Source organism: Hakea prostrata, chromosome 2 (assembly GCF_041222555.1).
Source record: "Hakea prostrata isolate BN-2017 chromosome 2, UWA_Hpros_2, whole genome shotgun sequence".
NCBI lineage: Eukaryota > Viridiplantae > Streptophyta > Magnoliopsida > Proteales > Proteaceae > Hakea > Hakea prostrata.
The window spans coordinates 49,332,238-49,354,903 of NC_142601.1; the positions used below are offsets into that span (position 1 = coordinate 49,332,238).

A 22,666-nucleotide genomic window follows, 5' to 3' on the forward strand; every position below is an offset into this window, starting at 1 on the left:
AAGAAAGAATGTTTTATGAAATATTTTTTTCCTTTCCTTTAGAAATTTTCACAGGTATCAATTGATTTAGCAATTGGATTATTGGAGTTATCATGTCATTAGTCTAGGGTTTATCTTTTTAACCATAGGCTAATGAGGCATTTGGGGGGAGGGGGGGGGGGGGCTATTGGAATTGGGGTCCCAAAGAAACTTGGGCATTTATTACTTCAACTATATTTGTGGTTTATTTACAAGCATCTGTTTGAAGGTCCACTCATGTGGGACAATGTCCCATTAAATTTCAAGATTAAATCATAGAGTGCTCATCAAAATACCCAATTCAAACACACATCTATTATTATAATATCTCACATGGGCTTCGGAATTTCCTATCTTCCATTGACAACCACAAAGAACAACTACCTTCCTTGAAGCTCATAGATCTACTATATGGGTTCAAGCGATGAATGAAGAACTCGCAACCCTTGACAAAAATCATACTTGGGACATAGTTCCCTTGCCTAAAGGAAAGAAATATGTTGGGTGTTGACAAGGTGAAATACAAGAATGGTGGCTATATCAAACATCACAAAGCAAGGTTGATTGCCGAGAGTTACACTCAAACGACAAAGAAACCCTTGCACCCGTTGTCAAGATGAACACAATTTGAGTATGGATGTCCGTTTTGTTAACTACAACTAGCTGTTGTTTCAAATGGATGTCAAAAACTCATTTCTACAAGGAGATCTTGAAGAAGAAGTATTTATGGATCTACCTCTGAAGCACTCTTTGGAACATAAAGGTAATCTTGTGTGCAAACTTAACAAAGCTATAGATGGACTCAAGCAATCTCCATGTGCCTAGTATGACAAGTTAAGTTATGCTCTTGTAAGTTTTGGTTTCAAGAAATGTGATTTTGATCATTCATTATTCGTAAGGGGAAATGACCAAGGTATTGTTGTCATACTTGTATACGTTGATGACATTGTCATTTTTTGTGACAACTTACAAGAAATAGAAGCCCTCAAACGTCATTTCAGTAAAAAAAAAGAATTGACATAAAAAACTTGGGTAGACTACAATATTTGTTGGAATTGAAATAGCCCACTCTAGTAACGACCTGTTTATGTGTTAAAGAAAATAAAAGAAAATATGTTCTTGACTTGCTAAAGGAAACAAGAAAGTTGGGGTTGTCACTTGCTAAGTCTCAAGCGGACTAGAACAACAAATTTTGTTGGAAATTTGACTCCATTACAAGATATTGGCCGATTTCGAGGTTAGTTGGAAAACTAATCTATTTGACCATTACAAGACTTGATATCACCTATGCAGTGAGTTATGTGAGTAGATTAATGCATGTTCCAATAGAAGGTCATATGGCTCTTGTAGATTGAATTTCGCTACTTGAAGTCTTGTCCTAGACGTGATATTTAGATGAAGAAAAATAATCATACCAATATTATTGGTCATTGTGATACAGATTGGGCAGGAAGCCTTGAAGATAGGAAGTCAACAATATGATTCTGTACATTTGTAGGATGAAACTTGGTCGCTTGGAAAAGTAAAAAGCAAACAGGTGTAGCCAGATTAAGTGTTGAAGCGGAATACAGGGTAATGGCTTCAACAACAAGTGAATTAATATAGCTGAAATATTTGTTATAAGAGATGGGTCTTGCAGTACCAAATGAGCCTATGAAGTTGTTTTGTGACAATCAAGCAACAATCTACATTCCCTCCAACCCTATGTTCCATGAAAGAACGGTGGATTGCCACTTTTTTCGAGAGAAGGTTCAAGATCAAACAATTGAAACTCCCTATGTCCATAGTGGCAATTAGTTACCATAAATTTTTACTAAAGCACTACCAAAGGGAGTGTTTTAAAGCATGGTGTTTAGGTTGACCTCATATGTCGTCTTTGCTCCAACCTTGAGGGGGAGTGTTGGTGAACAAGCAGCGTGCAATAATGGAAAGCCAACCCAACCAGAATTAGTCAACCACAAATTCGGTGGAGATCTGGCAGAATCCTCTTGTAATAGTAGTAAATCATATTGTTGCCAATATGATACTCTAAAATGATTGTATTCATCATTATTTAAAGACATCAAATCTCCTCAAAGTGGCTAAGAAAACACTGGAGATTTACCATCGGGGATGTAGGTATTTCAATGGCCAAACCACGTTAAACTCTCGCATCTCTTTTCTATCTATTTGATCTCATTTCTTTGTGATTGCTCAAATTCAATAGACACCATCTAAACTAGTTATATAAGAGATTCACTTAAATTCCTTCTATTTTTTCATGATTTAAAGTATTCCACTTTGCAATATGATACGAGCCGATATATATATATATCTATATTGGATACAGTTGATACGATTAGTGTCAATATGCCTCTCTTTTTCTATAAAAGACACGTATTGGAATGCACCAACATGTATTGGCCAACAATACAATACTCAATATAAGATGATACACCTCTTAAAATCACTTGACCAATACAATGATTGATATCGATACTTTAAATCTTGATTTTGGTACCTTGTGTTGTTGTCTTAAAATTTTAAAAAAAAATCATGGACATCATGACACAATGCCCACTCATGATATTATCGGATTTAAAATATTATTTCACACCAAACTCTAAGAAAAAAAATTATTGTTGCCCCATTGTATTATAGCTTAATTACTAATCAAACTTTGTTCTTTATGAAATTATTATTACCACCTTCGCTTCTAATGCTGTTACAAGGCTTTAAAGTTAGATATGTATTGTCAATTTTGCCTTTGTTAGATTAATTATTGATGCCCCTTGTACTATAGCTTCATTATTACCTTATCTGCTATACTTTTCTACATCACCAACCCTACCTTAGACTTTGCTTGAAATTACTAATGCCCCCTACCATTAAGCTTCCTTAGTTAATTGATCCTTTGTATTTTTTTCTTTCTAAAACTCCAAAATAACCCTAAAACTTATTGTTATTTATTCATCCTTTACATCATCTCATTAGGATCTGACTCTTAGAAATTCAAATGACTATAATAAGAGTAAAATTGATAGTCATTATGTTTCTTAAATGAATATAATACTGTCTTTTGGCTTCCTAATTCTAGCAAAGAGAAAAATGAACATTGCACATCTTTCCTTCTCAATTTTTAAACACCATTAGAGGTGAAGGGAGCAATAGTAATTTCACAAAAAGCAAGGTTCAATTAGTAGTCAAGCTTTAGTACTAGGAGCTTCAATGGTTATCCCTATATAATAACAAGCCTCATGACTATGGTTTTTGAAAAACACAAAGATGCACATCATCATTTTAACTAATGGAGTTTAACGAACAGGGAGAGCGTTAGTAATTCCAAGCAAACTCTAAGGTTGAATTAGTAATTTCAAAAAATAATTATTTCAAAAAAAAAACACCGATATTTTTCAAACTAGTTCAGACCATACTAGATGGCCAAATTTTGCCCAACCCCTCCAATTTCTTCTTGGAAGTTCCATATTTCTTTGTCAGGAATCAATATCTGGCTTCGTGCTTATTGAAATCATTTGGAGTAGAAATCCTGTTTTCTCTCCCCCCATGGATATATCAGGTTTTCCAGAACCATGTGTATTCTTTACTTGTTTTTTATTCTTTCCTATATACAAACACCAACACAACACATGCTACCATACACAAAGGAGGTTCGAAAATCTATCCCTACCTTCGTGCTTGCAAATATCCAATCATAGTGTAACTCTTGTTTTGCGTGGATTTAGGGTGTTTCCTTCTTCTCACTGGATTGTGCAGAAAAGTAGTTAATTATTATAGTTTGATTTGCTAAAACCCTACATTTATAGATGCTGGGTTTAACTCTGCTTAGTGGAATGCGTATTAATATTTCCTTACACAGAAACTGATCCATATAACAAGATGGTGGTGAAGGAAGAAGACTTGGATTTGGTGCTGGTACCAATAGGACTGCTGGTGATGGCGATCTATCATGGATGGCTTCTTGCCACCATTCGCAGCACACCAGAACGCACTATCATAGGCCTCAATGCCGCCGGTAGGCATCATTGGGTCATCTCTATGATGGCTGTAAGTTTCCTCCCTAGCTATGACCATGATCAATGATTTGGAAGAAAAAAAATCAGAAGCAGTTTTTTTGGCTACCTAACCAAATTGATTTGCTAACTACAATTGATTTTGTCTTAGGATCCAACAAAGAATGGAATCTTAGCAGTTCAAACAATGCGCAACAGCATAATGGCATCAACACTCCTAGCAACAACAGGAATCACCATCAGTTCAATAATTGCTACGCTTCTGATGAGCAACTCTCACAACTCCAAGATCTCCCCATCCAGATTGGTTTTTGGCAACACAATGCCCACAGTAAATTCAATCAAGTACTTCTCCATCATTCTCTGCTTCCTTGTTGCCTCCCTGTGCAACGTTGTGTGTATCAGATACTATGACCAGGTTAGCATCTTGATTAGCTTGCCAAGTTTGAAAGAAAAAAGAAAATTGGTAGCTTATGTTGCTCGGAGTTTGAACCATGGGAGCTTGTTTTGGTCGCTTGGATTGAGAACTTTTTACTTATCGTTCCCTCTCTTCCTTCCTGTTCCAATGTTTCTGTGTTGCTGTTTGATGCCGTTTCTGCTATATTTCATGGATACAACCACAGGCATTACAAGGCAACTTCATATTTGTTCTTTCAGTGACGAGAAAGAAGGTGCTGGTGATGATACTGAAATATCGATTCATCATCATACCGCAGATTAAAGAAACCCGGATAACAAGAAGTTCTTTACGAGGTTTCTGATAATTATTAGAAAAATTTATACCCACAGAAATTAATCAGTGGGCTCTGTGGATCTCCTCAATCTCTCTAGGAATATTGAAAAGAATGTCAAAGAATTAGCCAATATTAATCAGATGGGCTTTCAACATCTAGTGAGCAGCATGATTGGCCTCCTTACCCACTTGAATAAACCAGATTAACCCATGAGTGCTGGCCAAGGCTGTAATATGACCTTGAGAACTTCCCTTGAACCCCTTGACTAGACTCAAGGAGAGAGATGGCTTCGTTGAGTCCGACTCAACAACCAAGGTAGTCAGTCTCTCCTCAACTCCAATGCCAACTCGAGGCCTTTCTTGACTGCCAACAATTCTGCCTCAAGAACCAAGAAATCATTGATATAGAGTCAGGTAGGACCTTCATCAGGTCGGCCTGGGATTTTGCTTGGGAGTAGAGCTGCCGCAGTGCAGTCAGAGTCCCACATTCACTATTCGGTTCAGATCTAAATTTGAACTGTTTAATTAACTTGCATACAAATTGTTAAAACTTAAGTGAGTGGATTAATTAAACGGTCCAAATTTAAAAGCAGTGAATCTGGACTATCAACTACTCGAGCAACGCATTAATTACATTGTTCCTAAGCAAAATCCATCCATTGCCTTGAGGCTTGAGGCCTAAACTTGAATGTCATCCCACCCTGTCAAGATTGGATACTTCGTGACCTAAACTCTCCTTTTGGATCTAAAAGTCTGATCAAGCTATGGCCGAGCTAAAGGGAGATTTGGGCTGACAGGATTTTATTAACATTCCTATTACCAAAATCTCTAATATAACGAAGAAAATTACTAATAACAACAACTCAACTCCATATAAAACTCCAAATTAATGCCCTACACAATTGGACTCTAACAGTACTCATGGGTAATCCTCCTTATCTAAGGACGACACATTTAATATCCAATAGCTAGGGCACATCAGATGCGTTACATCCAATTATCCAAACCATTGATACGGTGCGTCACGGCCAAACCCTGGCATTGGGCACTGGATCCGGAAGAAACCAGGAAAAGGAAAAGGAAAAGGAAAAGGAGCTCAATGATTTGTGGTGTATCTAATTGTGGTAACTGTGTAAAGCTGTGACGCATAAACAGCAGAAGATTCTGATTTGTTTCCCAAGTAGGAAAGTATACGTATTCGATTAAAGCGATCGAGGCGGTTCTGTTCCATGTTCCATGTTCCATGTTCCACCAATGTCCTATCAGGTTGTTCGTTCTCCTGTTGGTTCTACATTCTACTAATTCTATCTTCTTCTTTTTGAAGACGGTTACAAGGAGCTAGGGACTGTTGCCGACTTGCCGATCGATCATCTACCCATGTGATAAGAATGGTACCCCCACACTTTTCTTATGATTCTTCTCTATAAATAGGACGCTGTGGAAACAGAAGCCATCAAACCAAGTCGATCACTTGCAAGTCCTTCAAAGCAAAGAAGCTTCCCCCACCACCCACCCCCTCTCTCTCTCTCTCTCTCTGTGACTCTGGCTCTGGATCTGTTACTATCAAGGATTAAGCAGCAATACTGAGGATGAATAGGCTAGGGCACTGGTTATGGGTAGAGGAGGCATTGGTGATGCTGCTGACAGAAGATAGAGAGCACAGACGATGAAATGTATCAAGCTTACATCTCAATCCTTTGTGCTCTCTATGCTTCTGTCATCACCTTCAGCTTCTCTCCCGACATCTCTAGTGCAAATACTAATCAACCACTTCTCCTCTCTCTCTCTCTCTCTCTCTCTGAGCCCACTGATTGGTGTTTAAATTTATGTATCACTTTGTAAGGGACAAAGGTGGCGTGGTGGATGATGTTGCTGACAGAAGATAGAGAGCACATATGATGAAATGCAAAGAGTCTGCATCTCACTCCTTTGTGCTCTCTATGCTTCTGTCAATGCCTTTCAGCCCATCATTCCACTTTGGATTACTAGTGCCACCATTCCCACTTCCACTACACCCAAACTAATATTCCTAAAACTTTCTGTTGATAGAAGGTGGGGAGCACAGATGATGAATTACATTGATCTTGCATCTCAATCCTTGCTGCGGCACAAGGTAAGAGGTTTATCTGACGGCTGAGGAGGTATCTCCCTCCTCCCCCGGCAATCACAACCGTTAGATCTACTCTTTATCTCGGAAGAAACCCACACTGCAGCAAACAAGAATTCATTTGGACCACTATAAATGATTGACAGAAGATAGAGAGCACAGATGAAATGCATAGTCTGCATACGCATCTCTCCTTTGTACTCTCTATCTTCTAACATAACCTTTACACCACTCGTGTAGTTACTATTAGTACCACCACACAAACACTTATTTTCTCACTCCTTTGTGATTTTACAAATCATTGTTTGAATAACTCATAAAAGGAATCCCTTCAAATGTTCACTTTGATTTCTTTTGCTCATTATTTTCGTTTTTATTTTTATTTCATTTGTGATTTGAGTTGCTCTTGGGTTAACTTTGAAATGATGAAGGCAATTCACGCTTTTTGGGTGAAATCAGACTCAGGAATTAGTTTCTGACATCTCATTCTGGTCTAGCTACAAGAAATAAGGGTTACAACCTTCAAGACGACCATATTTATCTCTAATTCAACCGGGCGTTAACTCCATGGAGATTTGCTGAATGAGTTTGTTTGTTCATGCATTAGTCGTTTCTGTTCTTCATGTCGTTGGAGGCTTAATTTTCATTCAAAAATCAGACTGTAATAATCCTATGAGCATGGATTTAGATACTTCTTTATTGTTATGAGCAATATTTATAACACGTCAAATTATAGAGTCAAATCGCAGATGATGAGTTTTTCTCAAAACCCTAGTCGAAATCTATATAGAAAATTAGAAAACAATATGAAAATTTTACAGAAAAAGATTGGGCATACATGTATATTGAAAAAGATCAATCATTGAATGTTGAAACCTACAAAGTGATGATACGTTTTCAATTTCTTCATTTTTTTTTCATATTTCTTTCCTATGGAGAGAATAGGAGAGTAAAAAGCTAAGTAATCGGAGTTCTTCTATCATAATTATTTATAATAGTAATCTCAAACCCCTAATTTACTTTCACAATAGACCTATTGACCTATCCCAAACCAATGGCAATGGGCTGATATTAACCCCAGTAGATAATCTACATCTAGAAAAGACCTAACATCAAATTAACTCATATTTTTCCTTTTGAAATTCCTTTTTCTACGGCAAGGTGGGTTTTACCTAACACGTGCTTAGGGTGTCGATAAATAATGTCAAACAAAATCTGCCTCGAGCTTGATCTCACTTTTTAAACGGAAGAAAACGTTCAGATTTATAAATTCACTAGTCCTAACATGATCAGGTCGGATTTGAATTTAGGCCTTGGGCCACCCTAGCCGGCCAGCCATACCTGATCCTATGAGGTTGCTGGATTTACTATCTTTCAAATAATGAAATAGGCATCCACCTTCTTGAAATCAACATAAGAATTCAACATAACCAAACCCATGGTTGCTGAACAAGAAATGAATTTTCCCAAATTGATAAAGAATTTATTTTTATCCAAACTCTTCCATAATCCACAATGATCCAAGAGTAACATGCATGGATTTTCCTTTTATGTGATTGTAGGGACTTATGAGGGAGTGTTGATATACTCTAGATATAAAATGAATGGGAAGTCAACTTTTTTATTTATTTTATTTATTTTTTTATTTTATAATCCTAACTCTTCCATAATCCATAATTATCCTTGACACTAAGTTACAAGGGGATGAAGTTTGCCTTAAGAAATATCTCTGGGTTTTTGGTGGAATTGTTTTGATTGCAATTTGACAAAAGAAGTAGAGGTTATCTGTCCTTCCACTGAAAATCTGAAGAGATACTTTTCAAAATCTTGATGAATTGGATCCCAAATATGACAACTTTGCCAAGTTGCTAGGAAAAAACACTACTTCTTATGCGAGCACACTTAACACTTAATACGAAACTTGACACCCTTAAGTCAACAAACACAACTTGTGACATGAAAAACCTTTTCATAGTTACCCACAGTCTCTCTTGTCCACTTTTTCTTTCTCTTGTCTTTACCACGAATCATTTTCCTTGTCTACCAAACAAAAAAGTTATGTCCAGGCCAAAAAGCCCTATCGCGCTAGGCGTTCATATTGTTTGGCTTCTTCAATTGTCTTTCTCTCTCATAGAGGAAATAATTAAGGTGGTATACCATAATTATCCACAATTAAAAATGATAAGAAATGATAAGGATATACAGCACAACTTTTGGTCATAGCATGTCTCTCAGACCATGAGACCCATGTTATTATACATCTAATCAAAAACATTGGAACTTTGACAAGATATTTTAGGGCCTATTTGGTTACATGAGTCTGGAGATTTCAAATCTATGGAATCTTAATTTATAAAATTAACTGTTTGGTTAACCGAATATGTGGATGAAATCTGTGGATTCATCAGTGATTTTTGTGAATGAGCAAATGTTTAGCATTTTTATAGTAGGGATGAAATCTCTGGATTTCACCCCATACCTATAAATCTACAGATTCACGTTTTTAGTGTAAAAAGATAAATCTTTAGATTTCATGAATCTAGAGATTTTCACAACCAAAAGGGTATAAATCCCGCATTCATGAATTTAGAGATTTCAAATCTCTGAATTCATGTAACCAAACAGGCCCTTAGAGAATCTGAAATTTCTTGGCTGGTGTAGTGAGCATACCAGAAAGGATGGGTGAAGGGAAGGGTGGGTCACGTCAACATAGCCAAACCCTCTATTCCTTTGAAGTTTTTTGAAGACGATGGAAAGAAAGAAAATTGTTAGTCCATAGATCCGAAGAAATTTTCACTTAATGCAGTGAGGAAGAGAGATGAGTAGGGAGGGAGGGGGTATTGGTGTTGAATTTCAAACATAACAGACACAATGAGAAAACAAGGAATTAATGAGGTTCAGCATAAACTTTTTCATGTCTTCGCTGGGAGAGAACTTGCAATTAAATGAAAAAGAATACATGGTTGCCAAACTAATGTCACAAGAAGAATGGAAGTAAATCACAATATAATCCTTCTAAGATTAGAATATCACTATTACCAAAAAGAAAAGGAAAAAAGAGATAGATTAGAATATCACAATATTGTGCATATTTCCTTCTAAGAATAGGAGATTTGATTTAATCCATACCTTCCACTAGTCTCCCTCAAGTTGGAGCGAAGACACCGTCATATGTCAACTTGCTCACCCTATCGTGGAAAAGTCCTTTTGGTAATGCCTTAGTGAAGACATCTGCTAATTGACCTTTAGTATGGATGTATGGGTTCACATCCCAACTTTTGAAAAAGTTGCAACAATCATATGATTTCACTAGTAGGAGTTGCCACGGCTAGCCTCCGCACTTAAACATGCTACTACATTTGTTTTTTTTTCACTTCCAAGGAACAACATCTCTACCAACAAAAGTACAAAATCTAGTGGTATGGATTTTTTGTTCAAGGGATTTCAACCCAATGGGCATTTGTATACCTAACAATTTCTGTGTGACCATTATTTTTCATCAAAATTCCTCTTCTCAGTGAAGCTTTCAAATATGGAAGTAAGTTATTAATCAGTTTCATGTACCCTTTTTGTGGGGCTTGCATAAATTGACTCACATAACTAACATTATAAGCAATTCAAGCTTTGTGATGGTTAAAGAAATCAGTTGTCCTACCAAGCGCAAATATTATCCAACATCTGGCAAAGGAGTGTCATTGGTGGTCAATTTACTACTATAGCGCATAGAAACGCTTGTAGGTTTAACATCTCCTTCCCCGCCCCCAATCTTGTCTATTTCTCTCAACAAATCTAGAAATACATATTATCTTTAAGACAAAAACAACCCTTTAGCATTTTCCTTAATTAACATTGACGAGTCAGATTCTCCTCTTTAAAGCCAATTTGATAAGTTGCAGTACTAGGTTTACCATACCATGCTCAAGAAGACTATTTCAGTCCATATATGGCCATTTTTAATTTGCAGACCACCCAATCTCTATTTGTAAAGCATGACCAAGTGCGAGGTTCATATCTCCATGGAGGAACACATTTCTTGCATCCATTTGAAAAAGAGACCAACCACAATTAATAGCCATAGACATAAGGACAAGCACCGTGTTTATTTTTACAACTGGGACAAATGTCTCTTCATAGTCGATACCATATGCTTAAGTATACCCTTCTACAAGTCTTGCCTTAGATCTCTCAACCGATCCATCATTGTCATACTTGATTTTATAGATCCATCGACAGCTAACTATACGTTTGCCATGAAGTAAACACACCAATTCCCCAAGTGTGGTTGTGGTCAAGAGCTTGGAGTTTTTCTTTCAATGGCATTCACCGGAACAACTCGTTTACTTGCTTTCAAAAAAATCTGTTGGTTCTTTATGGGATCTCAATAGCAAATAAGAAACTGAAAAAATCACGTAAGGCATTGTCATAATAGATAAAGTTTTGAATGGGATGTTGAACAATATGATAAGTGAAAAAATCTCGAACCCAAACTGAAAGCTTAGTAATACGGTGGACTTGCGAACAAGAATACCTGTAGGTTCTTGAACTTCAAGAACAATTATAGGCACAAGGATTCATGTGGGTTCCTGAGCTTCTCGATTGGTTCTTGTAGGTTCTTGAGCTTCGAGAATAGTCTCTTCTGTTGTATTTAGGCTATTCCCTTCAATATTCAAACCATCGTCTTGCGGAGTTTATTCAATTGATATTGGGACAAGAGCAAATTTAATGGAGAGATCATTCTAATTGTAAGCATCAGCGTACTCCCCTTGAATCTGATGTCTGTCAGGAAAAAACATGCGAGTTAATTTCATCAAACATAACATTAATCAGAGATGTAAATCTTATTAATGGAAGGATCGAGACACTTGTAGCCATTGTTAACAAGATGAATAAAACCAAGAAAATACATTTGTGAGCTCGAAGGTCTAATTTGCCACTAGGTGAATGGACGAAGCACACATGCCCAAAAACACGAAGATGACCTCTGTTAATAGGATGTCCAAGAAGAATTTCCACAGGGGGCTTACACTTTAAAATCTTGTTAGGAAGACAGTTGATTAAGTAGCAACTCAAAACAGTATAAGACTAATAGCTTTTAGGGAGAATTGCATGGAACAGAAAAGAATGAGTAACCTCGAGAAGATGTCAAGGAATGAAGCAACCATGTTCCTTCTAAGAATAGGAGATCTAATCCATACTTTCCAACATTTGGTATAATTAGAGACATTTGGAATTTGCTTCTGAGTTAGCAATTCAAGTCAACGAAAATACATAATAATTAAGATGGTTGATTAAGTAACAACCAATCAAACTAGCATAAGACGAGTAGGTTTTAGGGAGATTTGCATGGAACAAAAGAGAACGAGACACTCCAAGAAGATGTTGAGTAATGAAGCAACGATGTTCCTTCTAAGAATAGGAGATTTAATCCATACTTTCCAATACTCGGTATAATTAGAGATCATTTGAAATTTGCTCCTATATATGTTAGCAACTGAAGTCAGTGAAAATACATAATAAAGAAGGTACATATGCCACAAGACAAAAGACTTGAACATTTCGCCCAAAGGCTAGGTCCAACACTGAGTTAAGTGATGGTTTTGCTATAGAAAAGAAGAAAGAACTAGATACAACACAACAATTGCTTTTTATTTCCCTTTCAAACAAATGAGAGATCTGTTTTGCTTAAAGAAAACCCTAAACCAGTAAAATTCCCAAAATGCCTTGACTAGCCCTTAACAAGAGGGGGCTAACAACTAGTCATTTCAAAGATCTCAACTATTTGAGAACAACATTTGCCTTATTTTTGTGAGTTGCACAATTTAGATGTGAAACATTTAGCTTGGTAAATTTGGTCTTCATCAATGACAATGTGGCAATAACTGAACTGATCCACATTGATTCTGTTTCACTGGGTGAAGCTTTGGACATTCATAGTGGCATGTCAGTAGACCTGTAAATGGATAGCCGAAATCCGCCTCCGAATTCGCATTCGTATTCGTTTAAGGGTATCCGTATCCGAAAATTTTCTTACCGGAAAATATCCGTATCCGTCCGTTAAGCAACCGGATTCGGATTCGGATAATTGCTTATCGGATCGGATAATATCCGGATAAATTTTTATCCGGATAGAGTAAAGTATTTAACATTTTTTCTTTAAAAATAGATGATAATCGGATTCGGATAGCGGTAATCGGATTCGGATAGCGGTATTCGGTAATCGGAAATTAGAAATTTATAGTAAAAAATGTAAAAAAGTGACAATTATCAATCAATAATCGGATATTTTATCGGATCGGATTATTATCGGATATCCGATAAAGTTTCGGATTCGGATGCCTTCTCTAAATTTTTGCCGGATTCGGATTCGGATACCGGATTTGCTAATCGGATTCGGATTCGGATACTGGTGTATCCGAGCCGAATCCGGTCCGTTTCCGGGCCTACATGTTAGAAGCAATCTATAAGTTGCTCTGACCACTTGGCATTGGAGATGGGTTGTACGTTCTTATATCACAAGTGGAAATGCAACTATTCCATCACTTGGTTCAATCCATAATCGAGGAGATTTCCTATATATCTTTGTATGTGCTTTTCTATTTGAATGTAGTTTCCACTTTATTCCCTATGGAGACAAATACTTTAGTGCTTTTTTCTTTTTTTTTTTTTTTTTTTTTGTGAGCAAAGAAAGCCATGTATGTATATAATAGGACCACTTGACCTATTTCCACTTCATGGTTGATGAAAATTCGTAGTCCACCATTTACGAGCTTTTCTCGCTTGCGGGAATAGAATGTTGATAAAACATGAAGATACAAAATAGCTCCTATTTCCCAAGATTGGGTTTGAGGGGGAAGCTGGGTACTGTGAACCCGCTTGTCCCCCAAGTCTACACCCCTTCCAAATGGATGGACAATGAGGGGACAACCAATTCTCAAGTAATGCCATTGTCTCAATAATCACCCAATTCCAACCCAGTCAATCATCACCACTAACTACCAATGGAAATAACTGGAACTATAGTATGTAATTCGTCTTTAAGAGTGAGGAACAAGACCACAATACTCATATTTTTAAAGGAAGTTGAACGATCCATGATGATGGACCAATTCTGTAAGGTAATGTGGAAATTGCAACAACCTTTGCGAACTTCATGAAAGACCTCTTCACTTGCTTCAACCCCCTGGACCTGGCTCTATTGAAGCACTCTTTCCTTTCCCAGTTTCAAATCTTATACCACAAGATATCTCTAGTCCACCCTCACTGGAAGAAATTAAAGATGCCCTCCTTTCTATGGGTCCACACAAAGCACCAGGGACTAATCGTTTCAATGCCTTCTTTTACCAAAAAAACTAGGACCTACTTTGCAATGACCTTTTTTCCTTTGTTAAATTTTTTTTCTTAGCCTAACTGTACCTTTTGGGACAAACCACACTCTGCTTTGCTTCATCCCAAAAATTGAAAACCCTAAAAGAGTTTTAGATTTTAGACCAATTAGCTTATGCAATATAAACTACAAGACACTTGCAAAAATTCTTGCTAGAAGGGTAAAACCTTGCCTACCAAATCTCGTCTCACCTTGCCAAGAAGCATTTGTCCCCAATAGGCAAATTACGGACAACATCATGATTGCACACGAGATATTCCACTTTATGAGCAAAACTGGATATGTGACTCTAAAATTAGATATGTCTAAGGCCTATGATAGAGTTGAATGGGGGAGGGGGTCATAACCAAACTCTTCCAAATGTGGGTGTTTGATAACCATTGGTGAGCTCTAGTCAAAACCTTGATATCAACGACCTCCTTCTCTATGAAACTCAATAGTAATCCGTACCTATGGTTTACTGGATCTAGAGGGCTAAGACAGGGATGCCCCCTCAGCTCATATCTCTTTCTTATCATAATGGAAGTTTTCACCAGAATTCTCACTAAATATAGGGAACTGCATCTTTTCAAATGTATCAAAATTTCTAGAAATGCCCCGAATAATCTCATGTCTTTTCTTTGCAAATGATACCTTTCTCTTTTGCAGAGCGGAAAAGGAAAATATATTAGCTCTACAAGCTGCTATAGATGTTTTATCTGATATTACAAGACGACAAATTAACTTTGACAAAAGTGGTGCCTTTTTCTCTAGAAATGTGGACCACACAAATAAAGGAGCAATTATATCAATGCTAGGAATTAAGGAAATGAAGAAAGATGTTGTCTACCTAGGAACTCAATTATTCAATGGAAGGGCCAAAACAAAAAACTTTGATTATCTCCTAACAAAAAAGGGAAACAAAATGGAAAGCCTCAGCTCTATCCTATGCAGGAAGGAAAGTATTCATGGAATCTGTACTCTAATCCCAATCTATTTATCTAATGCAATGCTTTCGCTTCCCCAAACTGTATGCAGGAAACTGGATGCAGTATGTCAGAGGTTCTAGTTAGGAAAACCAAACAAGAGGAAACAATTAACACTCATATCTCTTGGGAACGATGTTGCAAATCTAAACAACAAGGTGAACTAGGTTTTAAAAGAATGCATGTGCTTTGCTATTGAAGCAAGGCTGGAGACTTCTCAATAACTCAAACTCACTATGGGGGAACTCTCAAAGCAAAATACTTTTCCAACTCATTACTCTTTGATCTAAAGGTAAAAAGGAAAAATGGATCATGGATATGGAATAACATTACCAACATTCTCCCACTGCTCCAAACAATGATACTAAGGAAATTTGGCGATGTTAAGGACACTTACTTCTAGTTTGACCCTTGGATACATTCATTAATAGATCATACGGTAGGTGAACACAACTTTCTCCTTTGGCATAGACAATCTACAGTACAAGAAGTCTACCAAACATACCAACAAAGAAACAAGGAGTTAAGCAATCAAATCAATGCCATTCCAATACCATTTTCCTTATCTAAAAAAATTCTCACTTCACCCCCATCTCCAACACAAGACTAATGGATATCTCTATTATCGACAACAAGTGAATTCTCAGCTAAATTAGCTGGAAAAGCTTTGTCGAAAATGAATACCATGACTCACCAACATGATACTCTAAATGGTGGAAGTTTCATTAGAAATTACCCATTCATCCGAAGTTTAAAAAAAAATTTAGGCATCTCTTAAATGCAGGATTACCACCCAAGATGATTCTATCCAAATGGGCAAGAACAACGCCAATCTGTGAATTATACAATAAAAAAAGAAGAATTGACCTAGCATATCTTCATGTCATGCGATTGGATGAAAAGAATATGGGCAGCAGGATCATCGGGGGGCTCAGGACGGAATTGATCAGCAACAATTCCCTCATTAACTTATGCAATTCCTTTCTAACTGACTCTCATTCTGATAAAAATACTAAGGAATGGTTCTTCTCTATATTTATAATAACTTGCTATTATATTTGGTTAGAAAAGAATGCAAAAGTCTATAGTAATAAATAACCTAACCCACTATGAAAACTAAAGGGTATAAATAGATGGATTAAAGACTTGAAACTTCTCCCCAAAAGTGACGTTGAATTAACCAATGTAGAAATAACCCTACAACCCCCTTGTTTCATATGTCTTAATTCACCTAGTAAATATGGGAACTCACCAATACTAATGTGTGCAGGTGTATCTGATGAACTAGATGGAGACAAATGGAACGTAGGACTTGTTTGGAATGGAGTCATCTAGAAAGTAAACACAGGGACAGCACCAACAAGACACCTTTTGGAGGAAATGGTAGAGAACACTTGGACAATGATACAAAGAGACAAATTGAAGAAAGTACACCTACAGTACATCTGGTGTGATGACACAACAGCAAAATATCTTATCAAAGGCAAAGAGATAAACCACTTATCTCCCACCCTTCACCCTACTTTGGCAATGATACTTCCAATTATATCCAAGTTAGAAGTCTGTAATCTAAGACATGATGCAACCAAAAAATGGCTACGTAGTTTAACAAATGAACATGAAGGGATTGCTTGCACAAAAGCAATGTCTCATGATGGATGCAATTTAACCTTGAATTTATAATACTAACTGTTTCTCTTTAAAAAATAAAAAAAAAAATGGTTGAACAATCCATCAGTTTCTAGTTGGAACTTTATGCACTCACAGAGAGCAAGCAGATTTATAGATATAGATTGCTATCATTCCCTTCTAGGTTTCACCTTCTTGCTGTATGTCCTAGCTAAACAGTTCAAACCTAGGAAGGCCATCTCATAACGTAGTAACTAATATAAATCTTCAACACCTAACACAGGTCATATATAGTCCCTAATCATCTGCAAGTGGTTATTTGCTTGTTTTTTGGGAATCAAGCAACCAAGTAAATTACAATAAAAGATTTATGGGTCTGGATAATGGGGCAGCCTAATATTGGAATAGCTTATTCTGCAGATAAAGTTAGGTTTGCATGAAATAATATTAGTATATGCTTAAAATCTTTGCAAGAAATTTTTTTCAATCAAACATGAGGAAGAGGAGGAAGGTTTTTAAAGTTCATCTCATAAGGTTGCAGAAGTTCAATTCACATCCACATGATTGTTGCAGTTCTCCTTTCTTTGAATGCAATCACAGAAGAACCAAGGTCCCTGGACAAACAAACTCATTAAGAACCTCATCCTGCAACGAAAGCCTGGTTGGCCCAAAAGTAAGATGTACAATTAATCCTTGGCACATAGATCCCCATAGTTCTCAGGGCAACAGCAACAAACAACTCTTTCTGATGATTCCAACTCGAAAACTGAGAATTGGGAAGATTTAACTGCTTGTAATTAAACCTGAGACCAGATCTGTGAGTCCCAATTCAAACTCCAAAGTTGAAACGATGTAAAATAAGCTTTTGAAAGGATTAAAATAGAGATGCGTACCTTATTTACTTAATGAACTGTGGAAATGCAGAGACAAAACTGTTTGGAAGTATTGATTTGTAGTACAAGAGGTGGTGGTGGTACTAGTAACAGACAGAATTGGGGTGAGGGGCTGAAGGTGATGACAGAAGCATAGAGAGCACAAAGGAGTGAGATGCAGCAGGCTTTATGCATCTCATCATCTGTGCTCTCTATCTTCTGTCAACAGCATCACCAGTGCCTCCTCTGTCCCTCCTTGGACCCGATGGAACTTCATACAGTGATTTACTCCATGATAAAGAGGAGAGCAAGACAGAGAGAAAGATGGCTAAGGCAGGCCCAGAGGTGAGAGAGGGCATTTTGAAGGGCTTTCCGGATGACTTGGTTAAGTTCTCCCAGCAGTGGCCTATTTATAGAAAGAACCCGTGGAGTAGGGCCGTTGTAAAACCATCTTCTTCTAACTATTTCCCATTAATAGAAAAGACTGTACTTAAAGGAGCAGAACTGCAGTACAACAGTACTTCCTAATTTCCTTGTTCCCCGTCAAATTTACTTGTTCTTCCTTAATGAGGGAACACTGAACAATAGAACTTTGATGCGCGCCGTCCACTTAGCTTCTTTCCTAATTTGGTAACATGGGAGGCTGCAACAGTTCAAATGTTATTTCTGGATCTAGAAGTTACCAGAAGAAGACATAATCCGATTAGGTTTCTAATTGCAGTTTAGCTTCTATTTACCCCACCCCCGTACCGAGTCAGCAGTTCTGGATAAGGTCAATCTAATTCTCAAACCTATTGGGTTATCTACAACTCTATCTTATAGACAACAAGAATCAACATATTGCAAAAGGGGAAAGAATGGAAGGGGAGGGAATGTGCAAGCACAGCCAGAGATTTACAAACAAAATCTCATGGGATAAGCTAGCCTTCAACAGTACCCAAGAGGCAAAGCCAGCACCAAAAGGGAATCCGAAATCAGAAACAATGAAGCAAGAAATTAGAATATAGGATTCCTAACTTCTTAATTAGGTATAATGCCTGATTACCAGAAGCTTCTTCCTACCCAGTGGGTTACTTTCTCTTAGCTGAAAGACCTTGATTATGGGTTTTCAGTGATTCACCACAAAAATTAAGTATTTTCTCCTCCTTAGGTTGGATTCAGTAAATCCTTTCTTATAGGTAGTTGATTAGTACTACAAAAACTTCGAACCTAATGGACAATATGAATCTAGTTCTTTGATTCATCTCATATATCTTAATCTAGCGTCACACACCAAATTGAAACCCATCAGACGTAACATTTCTCGATCCATTTAATTTGGACTTGGATTCAGGAACTGCTTGTTTCCACCCACTAGTAAATAGAAGTTTTCTTTTCTCACTCCCAATGATTGCTGGATCAGTGTAAATATGGCAAAACTATGGTGTCATGTGTTCGGTACGCAGTGAGCATCATGAGTTAAACTCCAACAGTTGCAACTTGTGATGATCCGGATTCTCATAAAAAAGGGTCGAGAGAGAGCGAGAGAGAGAGCGAGAGAGAGGTGTGTTTGCGTCAGAGACAAGGGCATCTAATGAGCAAGTTGGCATGAAGCTCCCAGAAAGAGCGAGTGTGCGGCTGGGGTCATGGAGTGGTGGAGAAGGAGCATTCCCCAACACGCAATCCTTATCCCTATTCTCTCTTCAGTCAAATCTGTCTGCAGCGTTGCCCAACGCGTATGGGTGCCCACTTAAATGAGCACTTGCTTTCATATATTATTCCAGGGCGGTGGTAGCTACTGCCAAGTCTGCATCGAGGTAACACGGGTGGCTTCACCCTATTTAGTTTCTGTCTTGATCAAATGAACATCAATGGGCTCCCCATCGCACCAAAGAGGGATCTGTGATGGATGCTGAAGAACTTCATGACCATGAGGGATCATTCAACGATCTAAAATAGATCCTTTTGTTTGAACAAAGACAGAGAATTCGTAAAGTGAAACAGAAAAGAAAATGAAAGAATATAAAGATTTGATGTAATTATACTAATGCAATGTGTTTCGTTCATAAGTAAAGAAAAAGAATTTTTTACTATGTAAAAGTAGAAAAGAATAGAAATTTCTCAGACAATTACAAAACTGTATTACAAAAACTTTTACACAAAATCTTAAAATAAAAATTTCAAATCTTACAATGACCTAATTAGCAAAAATATATTTGTTTAGATACATATTTATAGCTTTTAATTGAATAAACAGATCGACCTACGGGGATGAGCTCTATCACACACTCATTGAATCAGATTATTTGAATCACCTACTAAAATATATCAGTGTGATCTATCTTCAAAAACAAATACAAGAATTCAAAGTAAAATCTTCCAGCTTTTGGATCTCAACTAAACCGGCTAGCTAAGTTGTCTACCAACCAGGAACTACTTCACCCTAAGAACTATTGGAAAGAAAATTCAACAACCAATGGAGAGAGGGTGAGTTAAAGTATCTTTGAGTAAACCAGAGTGGTTGCTGACAGCATCAGCTGTAGCTTTTGTCTCCAATAATGTAGAGAGACCTACCCAGAGGACCATTTACTTTTCTCAAGTTATGGTGACTCTTCTTGGTTCCTGATTTGACCGGATTTCTTTCCATTCATGGAAATTCTGGTTTTAGGTCCAGAATAAGATATGCTAATGTTGTATGGTTCGAGAGTGGAGATTAGTTTGCACTTTGGATTGCTAGAACTTAGATCTTCTTGGAGGGTATGGAAGGATAAAGCAGTGGGAGGGTGATATGTATGCTTTGATTGGATAGCTTGATTCTCTTAGTGGGCATTATCATCATCGTTTTCATACTACACGAACGGGCCTTCTGGATCCCTTCTACCCTTCAGAAGAGAATGTTTTGACTGAGAAAAATGGTGAGACGATGTTGATGAACTTGACAAGCATATATGACGTGTCTGATTCGACGCCAATAGGCAAGAAGAAGAGGGACAGGAGATGACGAAAGAAGAGTTTTGATTTGATACTTGATTTCAGCAATCCAAATTGATAAGATGACAGGCTCCATCAGTTGGCTTTTCGGTGAATATGGATTACAGTTAGATGATACCATGCATCGTGGGTCAGGGAAACCTAAAAGAACCAAGTTCCTCTACTTTTCTTTTCAGCTTCTCTCCTTCTTCCCGTGTACTTCTCAATTTTCTTTTTTCAGAAAAAAAATTGAAAGGATTGTTTCTCAAACGTTTGCCTTTCTAATCGTTCATTGTCGGTCCAGATAAAGGAGCTATGAGGATTGTTACATCAAATGGTCCACAGTCAGAACAAGTAGAAGAATCCATGTAAAACTCTTCCACATATAGTACGTGATCATATATGGTAAACACAATGTTAAGAATCATTTTTTCAGTCGAATTTCCATATAGTTGGAAACTTTCTAACTTCTGGTTCTTAATTTATGTAATTTTGATGTCAGTGTTTACAATAAATCTTTTTCTTAATAGATTTTTTTTTAATTAAAAAAAAAAAAAAAAAAAAAAAAACCCCACTATTTTAAGGTGTTCCTTCTAAAGAATAAGCTATGCACCATATTATGACACTTGTAGTGAAAAATTGTAAGCAAAAGTTAGCTAGGCAACCTTTTAGGAGACATTACAAATGCCCTAATAACTTGACAAGAAGATAAGGTTTATTGCATCATTTGACTGTACCAATTATGAGGCCAGAAGTGCAAGAATATTGGACTAGCATCTTAGAACATTAAGCCTTTAGCAAAGTAAGAACTAGCATCTATAGATGCTATAAGAAGAAAATAGGATTAATAAAGCCTATTATTCAAGAAATTAAATGCATCGAAAGTTTCTCTTGTTAAAAATTGTTGATGTAAGACTACGTAGGAAAATTGCCCCTTGAACTGGGGAATTCTTCAACAACAAATTAATCCTTTCATCTATAGGGAATAAAAGTAATAGATATGAAATAGCTACAAATGTGGATAATGATTTATAATAGTTAGCAAAATAGGGTTTTATTTATTGAAATTTATGTTGGAATTGTTATAATATATCAACACTTATACATGGCATACATAATTGGACTAGAACTTTAGGTTACTTTTGGAAAAACATGGAAACTTTTCATTAATAAGAAAAGGGGTGATTTGAGTGGATATGCATGTTGATAGATCATAAAGGATATGAATACATATATGTAAAGAATATAGTGAGAGGAAGGAGAAGGGTTTTTTGCTTTAGATTTTGTTATGTCATGCTTTCGAGATATTAAGACATTTTTTGGATATATAAATGTTTTATTAAACCGAAATACAGCCAATAGTTGGTTGTTTTTTAGGTTTTGCTATGCACAAAACGAACCCAAATCATAGATCACCTATGAAAAATTCAACAAACTGGTTTTGTGAAACTAGGGGGAGTTAGGCAAAGTGCTAAGTGTATAGACTAATCAGTATAGTCATGATTCTATGCATACAAGTGATAAGTGCATACACTAAAATTGCCTAGTGAGTGAGTTGGCACTCAGATTTGTACATAAAAATGCTAAGTGCATGACTAAAAATTTCAAAAGAGTGAGTTAGGCACTCAAATTGATCTGTACATACAAGTGCTAAGTGCATGTACTAAAAATGTCTAAAGAGTGAGTGGATTAGGCACTTAGATGGTATACGGTTTCACATGTAAACTTCACGCACATTGTACTGTCTCTTCACCTTAGAAGTAATAGGAAATACTCATTAATAAACTCAAAATCCAGCTCCTCGTTTATAATGTGGGATTAATATTCAAGTAAAATAAAGGGGATTTTTTTTAATTAATTCCAATAAGTTCCAAGAAACAAATCCATTATATTAAAAATATTACAAAGGGGGAAGGGCTAATAAAAGAGAGAAAAGAAAAATGATAAGAAGTTTCAAGTCCAACCTGATCAAAATCTCTAACAAGAACATATAAGATTA

The 22,666-nt window shown here is 36.8% G+C and overlaps 1 protein-coding gene across 1 annotated transcript; it reads left to right on the plus strand.

Moving 5' to 3' along the window:
* Positions 1 to 3,894: 3,894 nt before the first annotated feature.
* Positions 3,895 to 4,789, plus strand: LOC149024644 (uncharacterized). The gene is made up of 3 exons (XM_089143509.1): positions 3,895 to 4,062; positions 4,180 to 4,446; positions 4,652 to 4,789. The coding sequence occupies exons 1-3, from the start codon at positions 3,895 to 3,897 to the stop codon at positions 4,787 to 4,789; spliced, it is 573 nt and encodes a 190-aa protein (XP_088999635.1).
* Positions 4,790 to 22,666: the final 17,877 nt, after the last annotated feature.